Here is a 27545-nt window from a genome sequence, read left to right as displayed (position 1 = left end):
TTTTTATTAGTTTCTATGAGCTCTTCTTCATGCTCAGCACTCAGATTTAATGTCCTATCTTTTCACTACAAACTTTAAATGTCTTTACACACTAGGTTAGTACTGACATCTAAACTGTCTGAAAGCCCAAACTTCTATGATTCCTGGCATATAAGAACATTCAATAACTAGTCAGCCATTTCAGAATTACTGAGCCACTCATCCCGTATCTCCAGTGAAGCCTTTTCCTTCTCTCCCTCTCTTTCTATAGGAATCCTTAATGATCCCAAATCTCCTCCTCTCAGGCCCACTATTTCTCCTGGCCAAGGTCTGAACACATTTCTTTCTAGAGGTAGTATAAGGTTACTCCTAAATCAGCCAGAAAGCATCAGTGAAATCAGGAAGAGATGCTCTTCCTCTACTGAGTAACACTGCATGTGGTAAGCTACTAAAACTCAGACATCTTATTGTATAGTTACAGTACCATAAAGCTCCCTTAGGAAAACAAAAATTACATACACACGTTCCCTGTCCCATGTGTCCCAATCATACCACCCCACCAGTATCAAGTGAGCTTTATGAAACATTGTAAAGTGCCAGAACATTAGAAAAACATCTAAGTAATAATTTTAAGTAATATTTTTTTTTCTAGTTTAAATCTTCAGCAATGCACATCTTTAAAATTAAATAATGGAAAATGTTTCTCAAACTAACTGCATACAAATCTAAACATGTTTTAAGTAATGGTATTATAACAGCATGCCTATCTGGCACGTAAGGCCTGGCTGCCTTCGCAGACAGTACATCTGACCAGCACAAAACAGACAAAGACTAACTATGGTATGCACCTCATCTAGAAAGCTGTATAGGCAGAAAGCTGATGTCATTCATACAGCATTCAAAAGCAAACCTTGATGCAGCACAGGACAGATATAATCCACACCACGCTACTACCTAGAGGGCAAGGATTGTTGCCTGGCACTATCCCACAAAGAACGTACTCGTGTAGCTTGAGATTTTTTGCAAGGTGTTCACCAACAACAAGGGTCACAGAAAGCTTCAAAATATTCAGAGACTTATGCATGGCAAGTTACACATGGACAATAAGCATTTTATTATTCATGACAAAAAGGCAGAATACTGAATACATCAATACACAAACATTTTTAATTACAAACAAATGCAAACAGTTCTCTATCACTATCATGGATTAAAACAGTAAAAATAATCAATGACACAGTATAAACAAATACAGAAATACATTTAGTAAATACAACCAAACGATAAGCAGCAGTTTCTATTAAAGTTTTACCAAATCATAGTAGTGCTTTTGCTCAGAATTATACTTGCACAGTAACAAATAGGATAGCACACCTAAACTTCCAAATCCTAAATAAATTACATTTTTTTCCAACTAGATTACAAGTAAGACCTCTTCTACTTCCAAGAAAAATTATGTTACATCTGAGGTTGGGGCAGGGGAAGTACACACCAGAGAAGGTGACTGCGGAAAAAATCCATAGCCAGACATCCCAGCAATATAATCTAAAAATTGTAACATTACCTTGCAATGCACTTCTGAAGATCCATGTCAACAGTGGCAACAAAAGACATTCTATATATTTACAGGTGCAGCACAATCCTGAAAATACTTTCAATTACGCAGTTTTTACCTTAAGCACTTTGGGCATCAGACCTTCAGCAAAGGAAATACTTTATTATCGCAAGCTAGACTCTATGAGTTGAGCACAACACACACATTCTTGCAAATACATCTAACATTTGCAACTTGCAGAACATAAAAATAGTACACACAAAGCTATTTTTTCTTAATCATCATTTTTAGGCTCCGTTTTGTAACATTAGTCAAGCAGTGTTCTACAACTATACAGAAGTTAAAGCACGATATACATTAGTGAAAAAACCCAAAACCAAACCAAAAAAACCTAGCCTGAAATTTGCCAGTCCTGTTCATGTAATATTAATACACAACTTACATTTAGGGTACGCAGATGATCTTTAAAAATAAAAGACACCCAAGCACCTGCTTTTACAACTGAATGACAGCCAGAAGGTACAGAGTTAATGAACTCTTAGGTGTCAATGCCTCTACATGAAAGTATTACTTGACACTACAATGAAGGTACCCCAGTGAAGTATCTAACATGCCAGGTAAGCTTGTAATTTTAACTAAGAAAAACTTAAAATTCTGCAACAATAAATTAAAATATTGCAATATAAAGAAAACCGTTAATCACAAATGGTTACAAAAAACCCTCAATTTAATCAATACATTAACATGACTTCTGATACTTTAGCTAATATTATCTTACGCAATTTCTGATTTACTAATGGGCATCTTTCACTTGCACACAGAACTAACTTTGTAAAGATCTGCTGTCATTGTCTTATTTCTTACTTATTCAGATTTCCTGGACATGTCTTGCTCCTTTAAAAATAAAAAGGGAATCTGTTTTCCAGATAAAGCTTTCAGGTTTTCACAGGAATTAAATACATCATGATATGCAAGGCTAGGTGTTCTTAGATCTTATTTTCAAATAGAGATTCATTAGATATACTGTCTATCATTAGGGCTGTATTATTTTTTTTATTTAAATTCAATAAATTTAATATTTTTCTTTAAATTAAAACAATCACAGGGCACACCCCTTCCACTTCAGGCCTCTTCATGCTTATCATTGTCCCAACATCTGAGGAAGGGGGCAGGGGGGAAATGTAAAATTAAAAATAGTAATAATAAAAAAATAATCAGAGAAGCACCTAACAAATTCTTGTAATTTCAGAATGGTTACTGAAAAACGCTGAGACATATGCAGCATACCATCACTTTTCAGTTCTGAAATTTCCACCTACTACAAAGAATTAAACAAAAAAAACCAACCAAATAGTCTCCAAATACTTCCCTTCAAGATACAAACAGACTAAACCACGGAGAAAACTCCGTCTTCATTTTGACAGATAGGTGGGGAGGATGGAGGAGAGAACACAGGCACACTCATCAGAGAAAATAACTCCAACTGCGATGCAACTCAGCAAGAGAACTCTGAGACAGGTCAATGGCATCTTTGCAGCAAGAGCTAAATGAAAACCACATAATGGGCATCTCTCCCATAAATAGGAATCCAAGGTTTTGGCTTATTGTTCAGCAATTATTCTCATAACAAGAGCAAAGATATTCATAGGGACACTTTGTAATTAGGAACAAAGAGAAGAGTATGTTTGACATCTTTGTTTCCTGAGCATCCAAAACAAGGAGGCAACACCACCACTATACACCAGATGTTACGACAAATAAAGTTATATGTGTATACACACACACATAAATTGTAAAGCACTCTGACAGATGTTTGCCAAAACCACGACTGTCTGAGTAAATAAATATGTCTAGAGATCTTGGAGAGAGAAGAAAAAAAAAAAAAAAGTACCTGGAGTAGTACCTTTGTTGTTGTTGTTGTTGTTCTGTTTTTTTTAAGCAAATTGATGTAGTATTTCCCTGACTGCAGCCTACTTATTCAAATCTTTTATAGTATCTTCACACACTGCCTTTCTAGACTGTGGAGCATAGAATCACAAGTCTACCAGTGCTTCTGGTAGTATTAAGTCATTCTACTTATCACAGTGCTGAAAAAAACTCAACTTCTTCACAGCATTGTCCATCTTTTGCAGCTTTTCTTTCAGTGTTACATATGAACTCAGATTCTTTGTCAAAGATATTCCAGCACTCACTTTACCAGATTTCCTTATTTGAAACTTTATCACAGATAACCCTATGGCTTGGATAACTTATTTTGTTTGTTTTTGGTTTTTTTTTTTTTTTTTTGTTTCACTCTTGCTTTATTTCTGTCAGCAAAATAAGAGGTTTTGTTATAATCTGGTTCACAAAGGGAAGCACAGTAACTAGGATTTGGATGCTTAGCCTACAAATCTGCTTTTTCTGATTTAATTCTGTCAACTGGAATAAGACAGCACCTACTTCCAAAGCAGGCTGCATGGCCAGCAGCAATTAAGGCATGAGCTAGATTGTTCTCCTTGTGCAGAACATCCACCTCTAACTTCATTTCAGAGCCATAGTGTTTAAAATGAAATACCAGACCAGGATTACTAAGAAGCTCCTGAAACAGAAGTTTAGCTTCATCACTCCAGTATTCCCCCTTAGCAGGAACTATATCATGTAAAGAGCAAGAGTGTGCCAAGTGTGGTAAATAAGACAGACTTTTTGTTATGACTTTAAGTTTATGGATATCAGAGTAAGGGATGCTCTTCAGAAAGCCATAATCAATAAATCTAAGAACAACAAACTGACTTGTTACTTCACTAATTTCTGCCCTGTTCCACGGTGCTTCCAATCCAAACTTGATCAAGCAGCTAGCACCAGGAGCCACAAGTTCTTGTGGCAATGATGGCAAGTTGTCAGGAAGGTCAGAGAGCAGCAAAGATAAGTTTTGCATGCAACCAAATAAGCTTTCAAACTGGACACAGAAGTTTGAAGGATCAGTAACTGCAGTTACAAACCCAGGATACCTTCTGCCACTCCGCAGCAACCATGTGATTGAATTTTTTTTTAATGATTTATCACACTCCTTACAATCTGTATTAGTGGATTTTTCTGGTCCAGCAATAGTCTGACAATGACTTAATAGCATGTCCAAATACTCCTGAAGCAGAATTTCCCCTATTAAAATATCTACTTCCCAGATACGAGAGCATTCCAAGTATCTCAAAAACAAGATCCTAATTCCATGATCCAGGAGTGCATTTACCACATGGACAAACTGATTTTTCCTTATTTTCTTAAACCAAACCCATTTACAAAACACAGCTTGTTTAGGAATACTTCTAATCTCATCACTGAGCATCTTTGCATTATATAAGGACACCATCTCATACCTTCCATAATCCATGAAAAAAACCAGCAGTAACTTCTCTTGGACAAATTTCTTTATCACTCTTGACCGATACCACTCCAAGTTAATTTCGGATTTTGTCATGCATTCCAATCCTTCTTCAATGTCATCCACTCTAAACAAATCGCTTCTCTGTGCTTCTTTGACAAGCACTACATTTAACTCATGCAATACTTCCACATTTCTAAGTAATTGTACATGAAATTCTCCACTCTCTAAAATATTAACTACTTCTGCTCCTTCTACCTGTCCAGAATTTAGATATTGAGGAAGGACATTTAAGGATGTTTTGAAAGTGGTTTTCATCCTAACTGCCTTAGGTTTGCTTTGATCAACTAAACCATTCCTAGACCTCCTATCTTGAGGATTACCGCTTGTAACCAGAATCTGGTTTGGCCTATTTTCCTGATTATGTATTGGTGGTTTTTGCCACCTTGCCCTGAATTTTTTCTGCAGGTCATTAGACACAGATTTTCCATCACAAATTACATCTATTTCCCATTGCTCTCCATGTTGCTGTAAGAACTTGCAAGTGACTGGCTTGTTATTTGTTTTGCTTACTAAACAGGAAGTACCTTTGTTAGTCCAGCTTTCACTAGGAACACTTTTTACTCTGCTAAGGAAACAATGAACACTGAGCCTTGGCAAAGTTAAGAACTTTCTCTGAATCCTGCAGATTTTTGAAGGACTTACAATTGCTGCATTACCATAATCAATGAACTCTATCTCAACAGAGTTTCTCCATTTCAGAGCTTTAATAACTGCTCTATAGTAAAAACAATCAGTGTCATGCTCTGCAACAATGAGGTCCCCTACCATAGGCTCATATAAGCTATTTTCATGACCCATGCTCTCCATAGTTTCATTTAACTCTTTTGCTAGTTGCATTATTAAGTTTTCATCCTCTGCAAACTGAACATAGAAACTTGATAGGCTATTCACATGAGAAATATAACCCGCTACTTCAGAATTTACCTGAATATCACGTTGAGGAAGACTGATTAATTTAGGTACATTTTCATTACTCCTTTCCTGCTGACCTGTATAATTCGGTCTATCATTATGAGATTTGGAGACAGCATATACAGTTGCTTCCTTTGAATTTAAAGCAGGCTCTCCAACCAGAGGTTCCTCTCTGGGCTCCGGAACAGCATTGACCGCATTTCTATAAACTGGTTCTTCCCTGTCCTGTGAAGTTGGAGGTTTTGAGGACCCACTACCCAACTTTTGTGTGATACATGCAGCATTCTCTTCATCTCCAAAATTCTGTCCAGTATCTGTCTGAGAGTACTCACTACATCCCTGGCATTTCACTTCAGTTTTCAGTGTAACTCTTTCAGGATTTTTAGCAGTTACGTTGTTACTTTCTTTGTCATCTTCCATGTGACATACCACTCCTCTGCTACTTCCAATAAATTCTTGTGTATAATTTTTCAGTGCCAACTCTTCCAATACTTTTTCTTTAATTTTCTGACTTACTTTGAGCTGTCCATCATACAACTCCACAAGAATCTGTCCATCTGATTCTATGGCTACAATTACAGCCTTCAGCAGTTTATCAAGAAATGTCTCCTCAAACCATCTAGTAACTCTTGCTGGAATTTTTGTCTCCCTAAGATCTGACAGACAACATTTAACAGCTTGCATGGGTGTGAATATTAGGTCAGTGGCAAAGTCTGGAATAGGCATCAACTGGTCTCTCTCTACCACACTTTGATTTCCAAAATCCACAAAGTCAGCACGTAAGTAGGATGTCGATTCCACAGGAAAAGCCAAAGCTCTATAAAAGAGACCATCTTCAAAATATCTGGCTATACATAACTGCCTACTGCTGGTATCATATTTTGCATTATTTGGCATTTCACTTACGGCATTCACCTTCTTCATCAAAGCCTCTAGAATTTCAGTGTTTCTATTAAGCTGGAAATAGAATTTTGTGGGACTATGTATGTGAGTTATATAAACTTCCTCCTCATCTCCAACTTTTAAATTAAAAGATGAGTAGCAAAAACTGCACAGAGAACCCAAAGATGCAAGGTTTCTCAAACCAGTATATTCAGACTGACTGAGTCCACCACCCCGTTCTCTGAAGAATTCCTCTGCACTAATAAATGGAGTCCGTAAGTCAACTATATTGCATAAACAGTTGGGGCTTACAAGAGCAAGAGCATAAATTATACAAGTCAGAGGTCCTCTAGAAGCAGAAATGAAGTCTTCAAAACATCTACACATTTCTTCAGACCAATTAACCGAGTCAATCTGTAAAAGTACATTTTTAAGTGCACATCGAAATGCTTGACTTTCCAGAGTAAGGAAATCAGGAAGAACAGCCTGAAGATCTTTAAGTAAAACTCTTTCTCGATAACCATAGTCTACAAATATCACATCAACTTCATTCATGGATACTTGCTGCACAACAGTTGCTCTGTACCACTTCCCATCTTTGGGACATTTGACAATACAGGCAAGCTGTCCATTTCTGTAAGGACTGGTATGCTCACCATAGTAAGTCTGGATTTGTTCCATTAAGTTATTTAGTTCTGGCAGTTTGTTCTGCAACTGGCATGAAAAATCTACTGGGGAAACAATGCAAGAACACACCACTTTAAAAACAGCTCCTGGTTTAAACACAAACTCTTTATAAAATAATTTCTCCTCATGTACCAATTTACACCTTTCAGCAACAGCGTCTTTTCCAAAACAGGATAGCACAACAGATTCTCTTGGCGCGGAAGACACACTTAATGATTTTTCCTTATGCAGTATCTCTCCATTTCCAGATAAGTTATTTTTACGAGTATTACATGTGCTCTGTGCATTTACTTTTTGTTTCTTAATTTTGTAAGAATTCAGTGCTTGACTTTTTTTTGCTGAATTTCCAGCAGGATCTGGTACCCTTTCCCAATATTCAGCATATCCAGCTTGAACCATACATGTGGCAACATTTCCTTGCTTCAAACCATTTCTATAATGCACATTAACAATATATTTGTTGTTTTCCTTTCCAACTACATGAAGTAGCAGTGGTGTATTAAACACAGTATCTTTGAAGAAATCAGTTTCCTTTTGAACCCATACCTCATCCACAGGAAATGTGCAAGCAAGTGCACAACACATAGCTAAAGCTGGTAAATTGGAATACTCGGGAAGCAATGTTTTCACATCGTAACAGGGTACTGTATCTGTATTTCCAAAATCAAAAAAATACACAGTAATGTTTACATGAAGTACTTCAATTACAACACCCCGATAATAACGCCTGTCTCTGCTATACCGGGCACAGCACAGCACTCCAGCCTCTGGGTTTTTAAGGACCATTTCATCAACTCCACATTGGTTGTATGTGGCTGCAATATTTTTCATCAAGGTTTGAAATTCATACTGATAATCACAGGTTTGAATCCAAAAGTTAGATGGATTTATGACATATACTACAAAAGCAGTGTGGAAGGAATTAATTTTCATTTCTACCCTTTTGCAGTGGCTTGACAAAGAAATATCCCTTTCGGGTAAGCAGTTTTTTGTACATTTACTTTCAGTACAATTCTTTAATGAATTGTACCTCTCATAACCTGGTTTGTAGTTTACAGCAATATTTGTGATTTTTGTTTCTGGAAGTGAGACACATGAAGCAACTGCCTCATTCAGGTTTTCTGACTGCTTAGCATGAATTCCAAGGGTTTGCTTTTGCAGCGTAATATAATACAAGCATTTAATGTCATTGAATAAATCAACACGAACACACACAGAAGTTTGTGCTATCAAGGCCTGTGTAAGTTCTTTCAGCTGGGTTTTTATTACTGTTTCATCCTGACTATCAAAACCAGACAGTGCACATGGAAATGAGATCATCGGTAATGCCATGAACTCTACTTTAAGTTTCTGAACGCAACTAGATGGCACAGCTTCAATATTGCCAAAATCCATAAACCAGACTTCCACGTGGTCAGAGAGAAACTGTTTTATCACTCCTCTATGCCATTTCCCATTTTGACTTTTTGCAGCACAGAGTAGCCCTAAACTATCAAAAGATTTCATATTTTCTGCACTGATAGCTTCATAGTACAAACACATAGCTCCTGTCAAATCTTCCAGCTCTTTCTGCCATTTCTGTATCTGACAGTAAAATCTATTTGGGCTAAATGCAACAGTTATTACTACGTTTTCTTGACTGCCAACAGGTAGACGTGGAAAGAGATCACCTGGAACTGGACAAAAATCTGTCGATTTCTCAGAATTACTGAAAGTAAGCAAATCCTTGACTGGAAGCTTCTGTTGTAATAACTGTGGCACTCTATTACAAAGCATTTCTTGGGGAAATGCTCTTAACATTTCTACAATAAGACAAAATGAATCCCCATCAATAAATTTTCCTAACCGCAGTTCAAGAACATCACTAATTATCTTTGGCACTTCTAGAATAAACAGTTGGTATGGCATAACAGCTTTCACATGACCTGTAATCTGTAATCCCACCAGAGATGAAAAATAGTTAATGGCTTTTGGACCCCACTTTTCTCCAAGAGGAAGTATGCTTGCAAAAACACCAAAAACCACCTTTGGAGGCAGTTTAAACAATTCATCACGAGCAGAAGCAAGATGTGTTTCCTTAACCACTAGAACTTGCCCAGTATCTATAAGAAAAACCTGAGAGTTATTCTCTCTCTTTTCCAGAACTCTTCCCCTATGCCATTTTCCTTCTGTGTCTTCCACCAAACAAGATCCACCAACGCTGATCTTATCTTTTACTTTGAATACACGCTGAATTTCGTTTTGTAGTATGTAATAGCCAAGTTCACATCCTGCCTTGTATTGGCCTTGGAACACTATAACCAAGCATTCAGGATGGCATTCTATGCAAGTTATCTTCAGTTTCATATCTACTGTGTTTGATGAGGGAGTCAGAGATTCCATCCTGTCTGCAAAGAAAAGGAGCAAGATCAGCCTGGTAATTTTGCAAATATTTTGTCAGCTAATTCCTTACACAAAATTTGTTTTCAAAATGCTTTAATAGCATATTATTATACTTCCTGTTAAACTGTATACTAAGTATTTAACAACGTCATGTTTTATGAGACTGGGATACACTTGAGAATTTTCTTTCTAAACACATGTTCAGGTAACATCTGAAGAGAAGTACCTCTGGACTTGCTCTTGTGGCTACACACCAATTTTATCACTTGAGAATAATTCATAATCAAAAAACTGCTCCCAGAATAACACAGAGAACTAAGAATTATATCAGAAAACAGGGGAAGGCAGACAGTCACAGACAGGGGCAATGGACATGCAAGAATGCGGAACAGGACAGGGCAGATGACTAGGAAGATAACTGCATTTCTTCTCCAATAAAAGTATTTCTGCTTGAAGAAACAAAAGAGTGGAAAGCAATTATTGTCATTTATGTAATCTCTGCTCATCTCACAAATGTTATCTACATTCAGTAAATTTAACTGCACATCTTTCCAAAGAAGATCCAATTCAGTATTTCATTGCACTGGACTTGTTACAAGGAGTTTTGCAGGAGCTTACCTGCAAAAGTACCTCCAGTATGCTTTACTCTCTCTTTATAACATGTGAAGGACCAACCCCTACTTACCCTGCATTTTCTGTGTAAATCACCTCTTCAAATTAATAATATCTTCTAGCTCTGTGCTTTACTATTTACATAATCTGGCTGCCTATACATTATCAGTTATAGCCACAGCACATTTTAAGCTCTTGTAATTGCAAGGACATACATTATTTACGTCCAACACTTCTGCACTGTGCATCAAGTAACAATTGTGCCAGGTGTGTTTTGTGCCATCTCAACATTCAGGTTGAGATGTTTACGCATCTTTAAACACTTCAGTTACTTCTCTGAACTTCATCTATAATCTGCTCTTGAAGATCAGCTTTCAGTTCCATTCAAATTTGTCAGGGGATCTGTGATTTCACATTGTTTAGGCATGCATAGCCCTTCTACAACTTAACCAAACAATTCCATTAAATAAACCACTGTTCTAACAAAGTGGTTACAGTCAGACACCTGCCAAATGCCAAGACAGTGAATAAACACATAAGTATAGGCTGGACAAAGCATATGCCTGATACATGTATTTGTACATAAAGCTGAAAATCAGCTTCAACTACAAGTTCTGAGGACAAGATCTCTCTCAGACTGCAAAAAAATAACTTCAAGAGAAATGCCAAAATAGGTTTCATTGCAAGTATACGTGAAGTATGCTACTGATTATATAATCTGTCTTCAGAATACTGATCCCTATCATTCCATTTACATACACACAAGAAAAAAAAACTAAACAAACAAAAAGCAGACTGTCCTGGGTTTACCAGTAGCCATTTTTCTCCTTCTTAGTAGCTGGCACAAGCTCTGTGTTTTGACTTCCAGCCTGGGAAGAGAGCTGATAACACTGATTGTTTTTAATTGTTGCTAAGCAATGTTTATTCTGGCTAAGGACTTTGTGAGTCTCATGCTCTGCCAGGGAGGAGGAGAGGCCAGGAGGAAGCAGAGACAGGACACCTGACCCAAGCTAGCCAAAGAGGTATTCCATACCACAGTATATCATGCCCAGGGAGGTAACTGGGAGTTACCCGGAAGGGCACACAGGGCACAGTATCTCTTCAGGGAGGTGGAACTTGTTCGGGGGCGGGTGGGGGGGGGGGGGGAACTCAGTTCAGTGGTGGTATTGTATTCTCTTCCCTTGTTATTTTCTCTTATCATTATTATCATTGGTGGTAGCAGTAGTGATTTGTGTTACTGGGCTGTTCTTATCTCAACCCGTTGAGTTGCATTCTCTCAATTCTCCTCCCCATCCCTCCGGGAGCAGGGAGAGTTGGGGGTGGGGAGGAAGGAAAGAAAAAGGGAGGAAAAAAAAAAGGGGGCGGGGGGGGGAGTGAGTGAACAAGCTTTGTGGTTGGGTTTAAACCACGACACAGACCCAAACCACTCCTACTGTAAATCCTACCAGAACAGAAGATCTCAGGCAGGAGGAAGAAAGACACGTCTTCTCAAAGAAAACTCCACCACCAGCTACCCCAAAACACCTCCCAGTAAAAGCAGTACCAAACTGAGGTCTGACAAATGCCCACTTAATAAGCGACCTTATTTTTCACTTTTCCTGTAATAAAATAGGAAACTAAATTTAGATGGGTGGGGGACAGTACGCTAATGGAAGCAAACAGCCTTCAAGAAAGGATTCTGCCTGCCTGGAAAAAACACCTGATCATTACAGAGGATCAAACTTCCGAAGGTGCACCACTTACGCTTTGGGAACTTTTGCTCCCCCCCCCCCCCAAAACAAAGCACTGGATGCAGAAACATGTAACAAAGGAAAAGAATGTGTGCATTAACATTTGCTTGCTCCTGGTCACAGGCCAAACAACAGCACTGCACTGATACAGCATCCTGGTTTCAGCTGGGATAGTGCTTATTTTCTTCCTCTTTTAAACCATGACATACAGCCATACTTCTACAATTCACAAAATCATCTTTTGCTTTTTACTCACCTATATACCAGTTCAGCCTTAATTCATTCAGAACACACCTCCAGAAGCCTCAGCCCTCCTATTAACAACTGCACCTCTCTACAAGGAAAGATGATAGAAAGAAATTAGAAGGAAAAAAAAAAAAAAAGGAAAAAAAACCCCACAACAAAAACCAAACCATTAAATATCCTTGAACTACTTCTCTAAATCCTCCTTCTGCCCAGCAAATACATCCTAGAAGAGCTCCTCACACCCAGTTTAACTAAAATGCTAAAACTTTAAAAAAGCATGAGTACTAAACTGAATGCACCTTCTTAAAACAATGGTAAGACCATTCTTTCTTCACAGCAGCTCAAAAAACACGCCAATCAGAAGCACACTACACATGTAATCCACCAAATACCTGCTAAGCAATAGCAGTCACATACTTTTTTTTTTTTTGTTTGCAATACCTCGGACATCCAAATGTGTATTCGATCATGTATTGCTAGATACAAACAAACTTACTGTATAATAAAAGGGCTTTGAAATACAAACAAATACCAAGACGCAAATGACAGTTTAAAGTATGTGCGCTGCTCCACAAAACGGCTGCTCAGTCGGGGGCTGTTTGACGCCCAAGGCACCCGGAGCTACGCTCATCCCCACAGCGCGGAGACCGGCGGGTGAGAGACGCCGCCTTCAGGTGAGACCTGAAAGCGAAGACCGCCACCCTTCAGCAGCAGCTTCCTTACCACCCGCAAGAGCGAAAGCGACGGATAAGAACCACAACCGCCAGAGCGCGACCATTTTACACCACCTAGAAGCTGAGTCGAACGAAACCCAGCCACCCGCGGTACCACCTCTCACCCCGAGCTGGCAAGATGGCGGCGCGAGGACCCGCTCCCACACGCTGGCCGGCAAGGCGCACGCGCCACAGCGCTGCCGGAGGCTCATGTGGAAGACGCGGCTCAAGATTGATTGACGGGAACGCGACCGCAGCGCCCGGCCAATCAGCACGGCGCAACGGCAGAGGTGTTAGGTGATCAGACCTCGCATAGAAGTTGTTAGCCTAATTAGGCAGAGTTCCTTAAGAATGAACTTAAATAGTAGCATATTTCTCGAGGGGAAAGATAAGACCAAATATTTTATGTTCTTGCACGATTAAAACCTCAGACTGAAATCTAGAACCCAAGGTAGGTGTCTTGGCATCCTTTGCAGTGTAAAGGAGGAGGGCTGCCCCAGAATGGCAGCTCAGAAGACTAAGGTACTAGATAAGAAACAGTCTTGAGCTTATGAGTACTAAATATTACAAAGCGGTGTGGGGTATGACTGTGTTTTCCCTGTTATGTAGGTTTTACTCCTGAAGGCAGAATGCTACCACTGGCTTTCTTTAAAGGCAGAAAGACACATGTTTTGTCCTACTCAAATTGCAGTAGTGATGGCAGCTGTAATATAATAATCCTATGGTTAAAGAAGTCAGATTCTTGCAGCATGAGTGAATTTAAAAAAACCGTGTACTACTTCCCTGCAGCATGCCTTAACCATGGATGGTTGTGCATGGTGGAATGCAGTGTATCCCTCTCGTTTGAAGTTGTGCTGCTATGGGGTTGATGGGGGGGGGGGGGGGGGGGGGGTGTAGGGTAGGGTAGGGAAGCAGGGGAGGAAGAGAAAACAGGAGGCATAACCAGGCAACCTGTCGGGGCTCATTGGATGCTGGAGCTTTCTCGCCCTTTTTTGGAAGGAAAGAAGAGCTTTTTTGCTGTTATGTGTTTGTTACAGAATTTCTTTGCAATTTGTATCATTTCAGCCAGTACAAGAATATGTGTCTTCTGACACAGTGTGGAGGGTTTGGTTCATCTTTTGTTTACCCAAGAGTAGTACAAATTTTAATTATCTCCTGCCCTGATTTCATAGCTACACTGGAAAGTGTTAAGTATACATAAAATGCTGCCAGATCTCAGAAGTAAGCTCCTCCAATAACATCTGAGACATGAAGAGTCGCTATAGGCCATTGTAAGTGTACGTAGCAGACAAAAGCAGAAATAGCAGTGTTGTAATATCCCACAGCATCTCTATAGTGTACTTCAGAAGGGTTGCAAAATTTATTCAGTGTTTACATTTGAATTGTGAATGTTTTAAAATATTGGTGAAGCTGCACATTCCACATTGATTAGTACTAAATCTCAAGTGTTTTTCCCAGCTTTGTTTACTGTGTAAGTAGTACAACCAAATCTGGGTTTTCATCTTTCCCATTTTATTGTCTTTACAAACTTTGTGTTGCTGTTACTCCCAAAAAAAGCTATGTGTTCCTTCCTTGTCGTTGTTATGAGGAAGACGTTAAATATTTTTTGCTGTTTTGCCCAGTATGGAAGGTCAACAAACTCCAGTTTATATTCCATATAAATAAAATACAATTCAAAAAGAATTTTGATGTGTAAGGCCTTACTCTCTTAATGAATCTCAACTAAGACAAAACTTCTGAAGTGAGCCTCGAGTTTTTTTTCTATAACAGACTACTGAGGAAGGTGGTACTTCTTCATGTTTTCCAAAATAGGACTCTATCTGAGGAATGATTTCTCATCACTGAGGAATGCTTTCTCATCAGGAAAATTTTGCTATGACTCCAATATATTCCTTAAAAACAGTTAATAAAAACCTGAATATTTCACCAAAAAAACTCTTCTGTGCTCATGGGTGAAGTGTCTGGTCACAACCATTTTTATTCTGTAGGAGATTATGGTCTGTTTCTGAGTTTGACTGCTTTCAGTACACTTCCACGTGGAATAACTTGTGGAGGAATGTATACTAGTTTTTCTTACAGACTCAAGAGTAGTAAGTATAAAGACAGTAAAAGTATTACACCACCACTTAAGGGAGTATCATAAATGAAGCTCTACTGCCAGCTGTCTGCCAGGAAGTGAAATGTAGCACTGTGTAAGTGAGCTCCTGTGCTGAAATCAGATCACAACCAACTTGTCCCACAGTTCTAGCTAATTGTCAACACTTACAAAAATTGATTTTGAGGGGAGGGAACATAACACAAAGCTATCACTTGTAAAAAATGAAGGGGATACTGAATGGATGGCTTTTAATAGCATTGGCATTCATCTCCCAGTCTAAAAGGCAACGGTAGTCTGCAGCCTTCTTAAAGTATTATTGACAGGTGGTAAGTATGTATTTGTTTTGATGAATTGTTTTGAAAAAAAAGGGAGAAACATGCAATCTGTAGGATACCATTTAAAGAGAGGAGAGGAATTATCAGCATCTTCTCTTCTGTTTGAGTTATAAAATAAAAGTGAGTCTCACTGAATTCCTTGGGGAGAGTGATTAGGTAACCACCTCCCTCCGAGGCCGGCAAGAAATACAGATTACAAGAGGATCAGATTCTGTCCCCAGTGGAGGGTTTAATCTTCTCCTCAGTGCTTCTTTCTTGGGTGGCTAAATATCTGAATGCTCATGATGCTAGTTCTATGCAGTGTATGCTTACTGGAATGAATCCCATTCTGAAGCACTTGACTTTGATGAAGAATGATGTAGAAATCATAATTGCTTTGATTTCATGAGGAAAGAAGGAGAATTAAAGCATCTCCAATCTTCAATCCCCACAACTGTTCTAGGATCCGTCCTTTGTGTTGAGATTGTTTCTGAATATTAATATCATAAAAATGTTACTTAAATAGATAATCATTGCACTTTTTACTTTTTAGGGAGGACAATCTGTCATACCAAAGTACTTTGAAATTGTCTCCTGTGGGATTTGATTAGGTCATGACATGCTAAACTGTATGGACAGATGAACTTGGACTCCCTGGATTAGTTCCATCCCTCTCCAGTTTGAGTCTTGTGCAAACCTGAAAATACATAAGTGGTTTTTGTTGCCAGAAACATTTTTTATTGCATGTAATCAAATTGCTTTTCTGAAAGAAACTGCAACATTTGCTTGTAATATCATTTGTGTTTCTCTTTTAAATAAATAGCTTTCAAAGAGAAAACGTGTGTAAGACAGAGATAGAATGAGTGACAACAGCAGAAATACAGGACATATCAAAGATCTAAAAATGAGCAGTGAAAGCACCTCCACCTAAGACAAATCTCACAATAAAAGAGATTTTTTTCCCAGCTTAGTTAAGCCCATATTTATTGTTTTAAAAATGGTATTTACATTTTAAATACTGGCTATAAAAATAATCACATCATTCTGTTAGCTGTCCTTAAAAACAAAAAAAAAAAAAATTGGTGTCTCTTCAGAACTTTTCATGCTACAAGATCTCTATAACTATTTATTTATTTATTTATTTATTTTCCCTCTGAATTCAGTCCAGAAGGTTTGCTGGTTTTTGAGGTAGTCAAACACGTTAAAAACAACGGGACTCAAAATAGTTATCTCAAAACTTTTTCCTATTTTGTGGTTTTTCCTATTTTGGCTTTCAAAGTCTCTTAATGTGTCCTTAGTTTATGTTTCTGTTAACTTGAAAGATAGCCACTAGGTGTCAGGAACAACCACAAGATTAGCTGGATGCTTGGAAAATCCGCTTGTGTTATTTTAGTAGAAGGAAGAACAGCAGAAGCAACTAACTCAGTCTGACCTTCAATGAAATGTGTGGCGGTATGTGCTGTAGAGTTTCGCTAGCAGGTCATCACATTTATCACACAATCTGAAACCACTTTAAGTATTTTCAGGTAACCTCAATTAACTCTTGAAATATTTTCAATTTGCAGTGTCTGCTTACTCAATACGCAGACAAAATTTCATTTCAAATGTTTTGTTAGATCACGTCTATCTTACCACCACTGCCATTTTTTAAGAGATGTTAATAAGTGATGTTAATACCATCACTTATATGAAATTAGTCACTAAATCAACAATTCAAATATACAAAAGGAGAGGGTTGAAACAGCTTTTGCAAAATACTTTCAGCAGTAGGCAATAGATCTGTTGCTTCTTAAAATTCACGTTGCATGTTTCAGTGGCAGTAAGTGTCAGAGCAGAGAAAGAGATGCCCATTATGTTGGAAGACATGCTCATTTTACAGGTGAAAGAATGAATTGAGACTTGTTAAACAGGGACACAAAGCAGAAGGTAGAATTTCTGTTAATAGGGGCCTCCCAGAATAGATTCTTTTTTGCCATATACTACACCAAACCGGTACATCTGTGCACATACAGGTCCAGACCTGCCATTAGTAGTGAGGTTGGGTTTCTCTGCTGTGCTATTTGTATGATGCTGTGTGGTATAGTCATGACAACTATGTCATCTTAAATATCAGTTAGGCACATAATGCAGAGACATGCATAAGAAGACCCTGCACTGCAGTCTTACCTTGGGTACCTGCATCTGATGTGTGGGATGAGAGAATGTTAGAGTCCATCTGCATTAGCGATTGCTGTGGCACAATCAGAGTAGATCTGTAAAGTTAAATTATTGGTGCTGGTGACCCAATATCCAACGAGTTTTAAGGGACAGAGGATTGTTTAAAACTAGCTCTAGTGTAGTCACACAGACTGGATGTCTACTAGCAGTTGAAAAGTGGTTTTGAGTTTCATTCCAAAGAATTTGTTTGTTCACTGTGGAATAGGTCAGCAGTGCTGATCAAAGCAGGGTAAGTGGGAATGGTAAGGAGATTCACCTCCTGTTCTTCACTAAATGTAAACTAATGTAAAAGCACACAGAGATAAGCTACACTTGGGCACCCTGGGTAAATTCCCATACTTCAACTTGGCGATGGAAGAGTAGGGCTAGTGGAGAGGTTGAATGACCATACAGGAAAAGGAGAATAAAATTTTAATAATTTCAGTTCTTTGGATTCAGAGTGTTCCATTTTGCACAGCAAATATTTTTAAAGATGTATAGATCAAAAAGGTTTCTTGTTTTGTTTCATTGTTGTTTGGTTGGGGTTTTTTTTTTCTTAATTCTGAGGTCAGTTTATTCTGAGGGGGAAAAGGAAGTTGCATATGCAGTAGCAATTCTGTCATTAGAAATAGTAATATTTCTGATGAGTGGTGGAACAAACTATTGCATGTATTGATGGTTAGTGAGCTCATTGAACTGTGAGTCATGAAGTCACAGGAACTAAAAGGTGGAAAAAGACCTGCTAAATCATCTAGTTGTCCCTGAAGAGACAAACTGAATGTTCTAATAGGTTCTTCACATAAGTCATTTCTATCTTCCAAATCGATTAACTAAGTTCTGGCCCCAGCCATACAAACAATATGTGAAGAAAGACCCACAGCCTCTTGCAGAATAAATTCTGAATACCATGAGTGTCTGCAGAGGATTGCATTTTGGATTATACATATCTGACAACACTTTTGTGCTCTTAATTCATACGTAAAACCTTAGCAAACCTGTTTGTGAATTTTTTACACATTCAAGTAAAAGTGAAACTTCCCACAGTCTTAAAAAAGAGGGTAGTTTGGGGTTTTTTCCCCCAAAACAATGTCTATGTATATTTCCACTGGATGCATAATGTTTAAGGAACATATTCTTACCTGGACTCTCTATGCACAATTTTCATTTAAAACATAATCCAGAGAGGAAAAATACAGAAAGGAAAAAGTTTCTTCATCTCATAGTTCAGGTTTATAATCTGTAAAAGGCTTTTTATTTAGGAATGTTGAACCTCTCTAATTTCCACTGTAGCAGTGCTCAGCATCTTTTTGAAGCTGATGTCTATGGTTTAAGCTAGTCCCATGTTTGATTTTTCTTAAAAGCCTTACAATGTTAGATTTGACTGTTAATCATTATATCCATCTTGTTAAATATTTTACATCTTGTCTCTGTTTACAAACAGAAGGAGTTCTCTCAGACTCTCCTAGCATTTGATGTTGGCCATTTGTATTAAATTTGAAATCATAGCACAAACTATAACTGTAATGTTCATTACAATATATGCTTTCTTTTCATACTTTCTGCACAACCTATTCTTTCATACTAGTACTCTCAGATGTTCACATGGATGTATGTGGCCTTTAGCACTACTGTTTTTAATGAATGACTAAATCCTACCTTCAGTTAGGTAAAAGAAGGTTGTTGTGTACTAACATACCTGCATATATAATTTCATACATTCAGAGATGAGTTTAGAAATAGATTTGAAGTTAAAATATCTTAAAACTATTTTTCTTGTAAATTTTAGCTATTTGTACAGCATAAAGCAAAAATATTTCTGTGCTGTGTTCCTTCAGACAATATACTAGGAAAGTATGATATACTGTAGCAATTTTAATTGCTGTGGGGTGCTGATCCATCCTTGGAATTGAAGTACAAGATTTTGTCATCACATGCATTAAAGAGGCAAATACAGGCTGAAAATCACACGAGCACTGGAAGAAAATTTTGTCCTTTTGGAAGGCAATGGCAAAGCTCCCATTGAATTCGCTGGAGCAAGGATTTCACTCCATATATGTAAGCAACAAGAAAAGTATTATGTGTTATTGCTAATACTGTGAGGAAAGTAAAAAACAGCTTCTATTTGGCTTTTCAGTGTTTGTGCTGCAGATTGGTTTTGATTCTCAAGTCCACTAAAGCAAAAATGATATATGGGTAGTTTTCATTTAAAGGTTTTGCTTGGACTGTCAGACTTGCACAACTGCATCCATGTGCCTGTAAGCGTTTCTTTGAATTTTTCATCTGTAAATTTGATTGTAGGATCAAGATTCAAAAGATGACAGTACTACAATTAAAAGATAAAATGTACTGAGTAGCATGATTTTTCATTTTAAATCACTCCTGCTTGACACAGAGCTTGGCCACATTCAGAAAATTATGTAAGTTGCACCTCTTGATCCAGACTTCTTGCTAAGCTCTTTTCCCAGCATTCAGTCTACCCTTAAGTTTTCCCTTCTCTGTCATGTAAAGTGGTATTTCTGGGCAGCTGGAGATTTCTGCTTCGTATACTTTAGTTTTACTTGCAGTGTAAGCCATGTAAAACACATTCAGGCCTTGTACATTGTAGGTTTTTGGTATCAGCTCAACTGCCTTAGTGCAAAACCTAGTCCCCTTACACTCTACACAGATGTGCTATGAGGTTTAACAGTGCATCATACCTCAGTTTCAAAGCAGCAACATCTAAACCAGAGGCTAAAAAGGCTGAATAAACATGGTTCCAAATATTACCCTATGGATTTCCATATAAACTCTTATAACAATACATTTTTTTTCTATACAGATTTCTTTATACAGTAAGAGGGAATCTTCTAAACTAAGAAGTTATAAGGCATGACTTGATGTTGTTAACAAAGTGTTTCACATGTATGTTAAGAATAGATTTCAAATACTGAGACAGCCAATCATCTTCATGAGTACATTTCCAAGGGGCAGTTACGCACAGCTAATGTACAATCCATGTATGAACAAAATCAAATTAACTCTCTAATTCCCACATACTGCTGAACATATACAACACCAAAGTGCTGGTACTCGTGTTACGTAATGCATGATCTAACCTTGAAATACTTAATGTGGTGAGACCAGCATTTAAGATAACCAGTACACTCTTGAATAATAAAGGATGATGACCTGCTAAGATTGCTACTGCTGTAGCAATCTACAACATACAGAGGTAAATATGAGCTCAGTAAAAAAACCCTCACATACAAATCATGTTTCTAGAGATTTTTTTGCTTCTTGTCTAAAGTAAATACAGTCCTGATAAATTTATTTAAGAACACAAATTACAAATGTTTTGTGTTTAATGAGAATCTTCTTCATATGTAAATACAATAACCCTGAGTCCTTCCTTAATATCTTACTTCCTAAAGAATGCTACTGTGAAACTTAAGTTTATGCTTCAGACAGTTCTTGTAGGTTAAAAGATGAATAAATTATTTAACTAAGTTAAAATAAAACTATGTTTCTAGTTTGAGTTTGATCAAATGTTACCATTTGTGAAGCAGGTTATTAAGTTTTTAGTAGATCTGTAATACGTAGGTCACAATTCTTCCTGACAATCTTCCTAAAATTTTATCTGTTAATTCCTGCATCAAGCACCATAATCTGTGGATAAACTTTGTCAGTTAAAACCAAGACACAAACAAATAGAAAGAATGCTTCATTAGCTCTACCCTGTTTAATATTAAGAAGTTATCTCAAGGCTAAATTTAGATGTTTTGTGAAATTTGCACATATGTTATTTTCAAAATAAAGAGGAAAATTTACCCTTATGGGAAGTCAGTGACAGATTGAATCTGGAAAAGTCTAGATTTTTTTTAGTGACAGATTTATGTAAGATCTAAGCAAAAGGGGACAGTTCTTCTGTACAGAGTGTTCATTGTCATAGTTTTGTCAGGAGTCAACAAAAAAACTTCCTGGGCATAATTATAAACTCAGCTTGGGTCAGGAACTATTTTACAGTGACCTTGTTTGGAGAGTACAGAATTTTAATGATGAGGGTGCAGCTGTATTATGCCAGTTGAGTAAAGGGCAGAGGATAATCCCAGATCCTTTTTGGCACACCTGGGGCACAGATGTAGCCTCTATGTGCTGATTTCTAAGAAGTTGACTTCATTCCCACTGAAAGGGTACACAGTGACTTTTCTAGGTATTTCATTGGAAAAACTACATTGTCACTTACCTAATGTAAAAGAAGGGCCATTAAAAGTAGAAATTACTCATTCTCTGTCTGCAGAGAGCACACCCTTACCCATGTTAAGAGGAAGCAAGCATTTTCAATTTTCATAAAATCATATAATGGTTCCAAACCAAATTGATTCGAAGCTTAACTGACATTTTTACTGCAATTTTCTTTGTTACATGGGATAATGCAAGGGAATGGAAAAGGCAGGAGGAGTTTGATGGTCACATTCAGTCAAATGGTCATAGCGGTTCATTGAAGTGATTAATTTTCTTTCATGTGCTCTGTGTCAGGGTGATCTTTCAGCTGAACAGGTCATTGTGGTCTGAAATTTAGCATTATCTGTCGATCTAAGCCCTAAAAGTGTTTGCTTTGCATAATTCTTATCATTCTCTGCCCCCCCACCCCCACAAAGTATTACACAATATGCAATACCTCTAAGAGATCTTCTGTAGCAAGAATAGACAATACCTCTAAAAGATCTTCTGTAGTAAGAATAGACAAGCAAGAACAAAATATAAGTAATTGACAAAATATGAAATTATTCAAGAACTACATACACTAGCAGTACATATCCAGCAAAATAAAAATCAGAATGTATATATGTATTGAATATAAGCAAGTTTATAAACATAGTAGCTTTGAACTGGCTAACATGGGTTAACAGCAGGAAAGAGGCAATTGCACAGACTTCACCATGGGTTGTGCAATCATAGTGGGGACCTTAGGCATATGCTTTACTTGCTATTCTGCTCTGACATCCACAGTCTTCAGATAATGTGTTTGGTACTTGCTTAAACCATTCTCCGCTGCACTCACACCTTCAGTTGCAGTGTCAGCTTCCATCAGAGAAAAGCTGCTGTGAATTCTCACAAAATATCTAGACTGACAGCCGAATTAGGTGCCAGGTTCTTTGAGTCTTTGCATTTTTTGGACTCCTTCCCCAGCTCTCCCCCGACTTACCCCTCCTCTCCACCCCCATCCCCCCCACCCCCCAAAAAAAAGGAAAAAAAAATACATGTTTGAGAGCAGTTAAGACATTAGTAAAACTGAAAATCAAACACAAGTATGAAAATAACTTCTCTACAATCAGAAACTTCCTAAGAGCCTTAACAGATTGGGGGGATTTTCTGTTAAATGAAAGAAAAACAGCTTTAGTAGGATTTTTTCCAGTTTTAAATATTTCTTGAATACCAATTAATACATTTCTGTCACATTAACTATGAACTTCTGAGACTCATTCAGAACTCTGTCCTGATCTGCCTTTGTCCTTGGATTTGACACTGGCAAACCAGGAAATTTCAGGATCAAAATGTACGTAATGCCCTGATACAGATTTTGAAGTTGCATAAAACTTCAGAGCTTAATGGGTTTGAGGTTATCTAGACTTTCTAGATTTCTCTCTTAAGCAAGTCCTGCCTATTTTGCATTTTAAATGCCAAACTGTCTTCATGGTGTCTTTTCTCAGTTCTTTTCTCAGATGCAGACTAATGTTTCGTCTCTACCAGTACCACATTAAACTTAACATTTATTTACCACATTATTTGCCTTAGAATAATAATACTCATGTAAATGCCTTTGAAATCACAGGTGTGGAGACAGACCAGTCCTGACAAATTTCTTTTTATTTAGAGTTTTAATATATATTGAAAAACTCTATTTATACTTGGAATTCTAATGGAGATCTATCTGACTTAAGTTTTAACTGAGGGTTGGGCCAGTCCTGTGATACCAATAGTTACTCTTAAGAGCAGTTCGTCTCACAAGGCTTCCACCTTCGTGAGCTGAGTTGAAACTGTGCCTCAAAAGATTAGTTTTGTTGTACATAGGAAAAAATCCTATAGAATTAACTACAAGTGATACATAGTACCATGTAAAGTGGTGACTGTTGTTTTCTATGAAATTAAAAGCAATCTTGAGATGGGCAGATCCAACTGCAATCTTTGTTTCCAGCTACTTCAGAACTGAGGAGGACTTGATAGTTGGCATCTCTTAAGTCTGCCTTCTCTTGCAAAGTCTTAGTGAAATTCATAGCTGCTTCTGAAGTACATATTTCTCTGTTTTATTTGTGCCCAGATATACTGAGGCCACATTTCAAGAATGAGCTAACACCTGGTAAAATAGTGACTTGAGAAAAGGGCCTTTGCAAACAAACCCTAAAGGTAAGAATGTATGGATAATTTTCAAGAAAAAAAAATCATTTTGCAGACAAGCTTCACAAACAGGTCTACAGAAAGTTGGGTCAAGGGTAAGGATGCTCATCTGTGTGACTTCTCATATGAACCTTTCTTGGAATCAGTAAATTAAGTCAGATTCATGGTAATTTCAGAGAGTAAATTACTGAGGATAACCAGTATATCTGATCTTATGACAAAGCAGAATAAATGAAGATTGCTCAATCTGCAAAGCAGCACTTCAAAACTTGAATTTGGTAAACACACACACTGTGTAACTATGAGCTAACTCACACTACAAATTGTGTGTATGTAGAAACCACACATCCTGAATTTATCTTGAGGACTGCTAAGTTGCTATTGCTTGTAGATTATTGCCATGCAATTAGTGATTACATTAATTACATTCATTACCTTCCTAGGCCTTGGCAACCACTAATTTGCATATTTGTTTTTCTGGGTCAGGGATATAGATACTGTCTTTTTATCATTCATTTAATTTGATTTTTTTTTTTAAATCTTTGATTACCAAGACCACTGGTCTAAGTCTCAGACTACTAAGTAATTTCTATTAATTAAAATATTTCTGGTTTATCACAATCAGGTATCATGGAGCTAAAAAACATAGACATTGCCCTAAAGAATTTACACATCGATATCATGACCCTGTCCTTATGTATGTGGATGCTCCTTGTTCATGCAGCTTATCCTACTAATGTCAGATGTCTTGGCCTATATATTTAATTGCCAGTATTAATTCCAGGAGTCAGAATAATAGAAGAAACTTAATTTAATCAGTTTATGATGTTACTGAAAGCTGGAAAGGTTAGAGATAGTGGGTTATTCGGTTTTGGACAGTGAACATTAGGCAAAAGAAGAGGGAGCAACATTTTTTATATGAAGTAATAATAACTGTGCTGCCAACAGCTCTGTAGCAAGTGACAATGAATGCTTGCAGATGGCTGTTTTAATTGCGTAGAACCTGTATGTCAAGATCAGATACTTCTTCCCCCAGCATCTCCAGCTGTATTATTTACATATATATTATTTATTTCCTCTCACACGATCAGTTGCTGCAGACACAGAAAACCAATGCATGTCCAGTATATTTCTGAGTGCTTCTCTGAAATGCCAGATTTTTGTGATGAATTGCACTGCACTGCAACTGTATAACACAGACATATAATTCATTGCCCAAAATCTACTCCTGCCTATGCCAGCAGAGCCATTTAGAAAGATGGTGACTGGGAGGAGAAGGCTTCAATCTGCTTATTTGAAAATCTGAGTAAAGAGAAGCAGAAGTCTTCATGGACAGGCTCAGTGTCCACTCCAGCAATAAATGATGTTCCTCAGGGGTTGATATTAGGACCAGCACTGTTTAGCATATTTGCTGATGGGACTGAGTGCACCCTTAGCAAGTTTGCAAAGGACACCACTCTATTTGGTGCATTCAACACGCTGGAGGGAACAGATGCCACCCAGAGGGACCCTGACAAGCTGACAGGTGGGCCAGTGTGAACCTCATGAAGTTCAACAAGGCCAAGTGCAAGGTCCTGAACATGGACTGGGGCAATCCCAGGCACAGCTACAGGCTGTGCAGAGACTGGGTTGAGTGCAGTCCTAAGGGGAAGGACTTGGGGGTTTTGGTGGATTAAAAGCTCAACATGAGCCAGCAATGGGCACTTGCAGCCCAGAAAGCCCACCATGTCCTGGGGCTCCATCAAAAGAAGGTTGTGTACGTCAAGGGAGGTGATTCTGCCCCTCTGCTTTGGAGGATTGTGTACAGTTCTGGTGTTCTCAACAGAAGGATATGGTCTTGTTGGAATGAGTCCAGAGGAGGCCAAGAAGATGATCAGGGGGGTGGAGCACCTCTCCTGTCAGACAGACTGTGTTGTAAGGGATTGGAACAGGTTGCCCAGAGAAGTAGATGTCCTGTCCCTGGAAGTTTTCAAGACCAGGTTAGATGGGGCTTTGAGCAACCTGGTCTGGTGGAAGGTGTCCTGCCTGTGACAGGGGGATTGAAACTAGGTGATCTTTTAGGTCCCTTCTAAACTGAACCATTCTTTGATTCTTTAAATCTATAATTCTATGACTGTATGATTCTAAGATTTTAAGATTCTATGAACCTATTCATAGCATTTCCATTCCTCACCTTCAGTGACTAGTGTTTCAGTACATTACTGATCATCACGCTAGGAACATGTCTGTCACGTGATAGGAAAGAACCTCAACTGTTCAGTAAACAGCAGATAAAAGCTAGCCGCTACTGCAGGCACACCTAGCCTGCTGGTTCTGAGACCTGAGAGAAGTGGAGGCAGTAGAAGCAGACCAGATAAATAGTCACATGAGGCTGTTACAGCCTTTGTCTTCAGCATAAGCTGTCTTCGTCTACCTATGACAGCGATTGTTACTGCCTTCCACAGAACTATTCCTGTGAGTGGAGCTTAAAAGAATAGCCCATCTGTTTATTTTCTTTAGATTGCTTATGGAGAAGAAAGCAAACTGTACTTTTATGGAGATTTCAATATGAGTAACAACCTGTAGACATCATTACACTAATCTTAAAGCACCCTCATAACATCTTAAAATTAGGGAACAATCATGAGCCAATTCATTATAAATGTAGATAGGAGAATGTTAGTGGTAACTGACTTTACTTTCATAGCATACTAGGTACTGGGAAACCACATAAAAACAATCACACAGGACTGAAAATATAAGGGGGGACAAATACAATAGGATCAAATATGCAGAAAGGTGAAAGTCACATGACTGGATTTCACTGAGAGGTTAGACATTGAAGAAAGGTTAAAAGGAAAGTAAACAGACATAAGGAAAAAAAACATGTTTGGAAGACTTAAAGGCAGTTTTAGAAGTTTCAACTATATCAGGGATTTCTGATTGTGTTTTTGTCTATTTGTAGGAATACAAAGATATGCTGCCAATATTTATGCAGAATAGACAAAAGTCTTCTGGAAATATTGTTATTTTCATTTTTTGAAAGGATATTAGGTGACTCTAGGGTAAGGTCATGCCCAAATATTTTCCACTCCAATATTAACTAATGGAGAAATTAGATGTCAGCCATTATAACCCCCTTGGCAGGTGGTTTGGACTTGGTGATATCCAGAGGTCCCTTCCAACCCTAACAATTCTGTGATCTGTCATAATGCATACTTTAAAATAAGTATATAGGCATAACTTGCACCCAAATGTGTTCTGTTTGGGTTTTTTGTTTGTTTTTTTTTAAGATGCCAGAGGGGGCCTCTGTACTTTTAATATTGATTTTAGTAAGTCTTTAGATACTTAAGGACTAGAGGAAAGCTAGCATTTTGTCAGCAAGTTCCCATTTCTTTATGTAGACTGTAGCAAGGTTTCAAAATAGTGTGTCATAGCTTCTTGAAATCAAAGTGGGTAGGTGT

At 37.9% G+C, this 27545-nt stretch overlaps 1 protein-coding gene across 6 annotated transcripts in view; it reads right to left on the bottom strand.

The window, feature by feature from the left end:
- Positions 1-1069: 1069 nt before the first annotated feature.
- Positions 1070-27545, bottom strand: part of TDRD15 (tudor domain containing 15) — a 33672-nt gene continuing 7196 nt past the window's right edge. Inside the window, exons 1-4 of one of the 6 annotated variants that reach the window (XM_065681722.1) lie at positions 22385-22447; positions 17698-17783; positions 12417-12494; positions 1070-9823 (exon numbers count right to left, since the gene is read on the bottom strand). In XM_065681722.1, coding sequence (XP_065537794.1) covers positions 3918-9818 — 5901 coding nt within the window. In that variant the 5' untranslated portion in view covers positions 9819-9823; positions 12417-12494; positions 17698-17783; positions 22385-22447 and the 3' untranslated portion in view covers positions 1070-3917. Of the gene's footprint in view, positions 9824-12416; positions 12495-12902; positions 13102-13129; positions 13200-13244; positions 13882-17697; positions 17784-22384; positions 22448-27545 lie in introns of those variants that run through there. The other 5 variants (XM_065681721.1, XM_065681724.1, XM_065681726.1 and 2 more) reach the window with 5 other exon arrangements.

This window comes from Lathamus discolor, chromosome 5 (assembly GCF_037157495.1).
Source record: "Lathamus discolor isolate bLatDis1 chromosome 5, bLatDis1.hap1, whole genome shotgun sequence".
In the NCBI taxonomy this organism is placed as follows: domain Eukaryota; kingdom Metazoa; phylum Chordata; class Aves; order Psittaciformes; family Psittacidae; genus Lathamus; species Lathamus discolor.
This window is presented reverse-complemented; position numbering and strand designations above follow the sequence as displayed.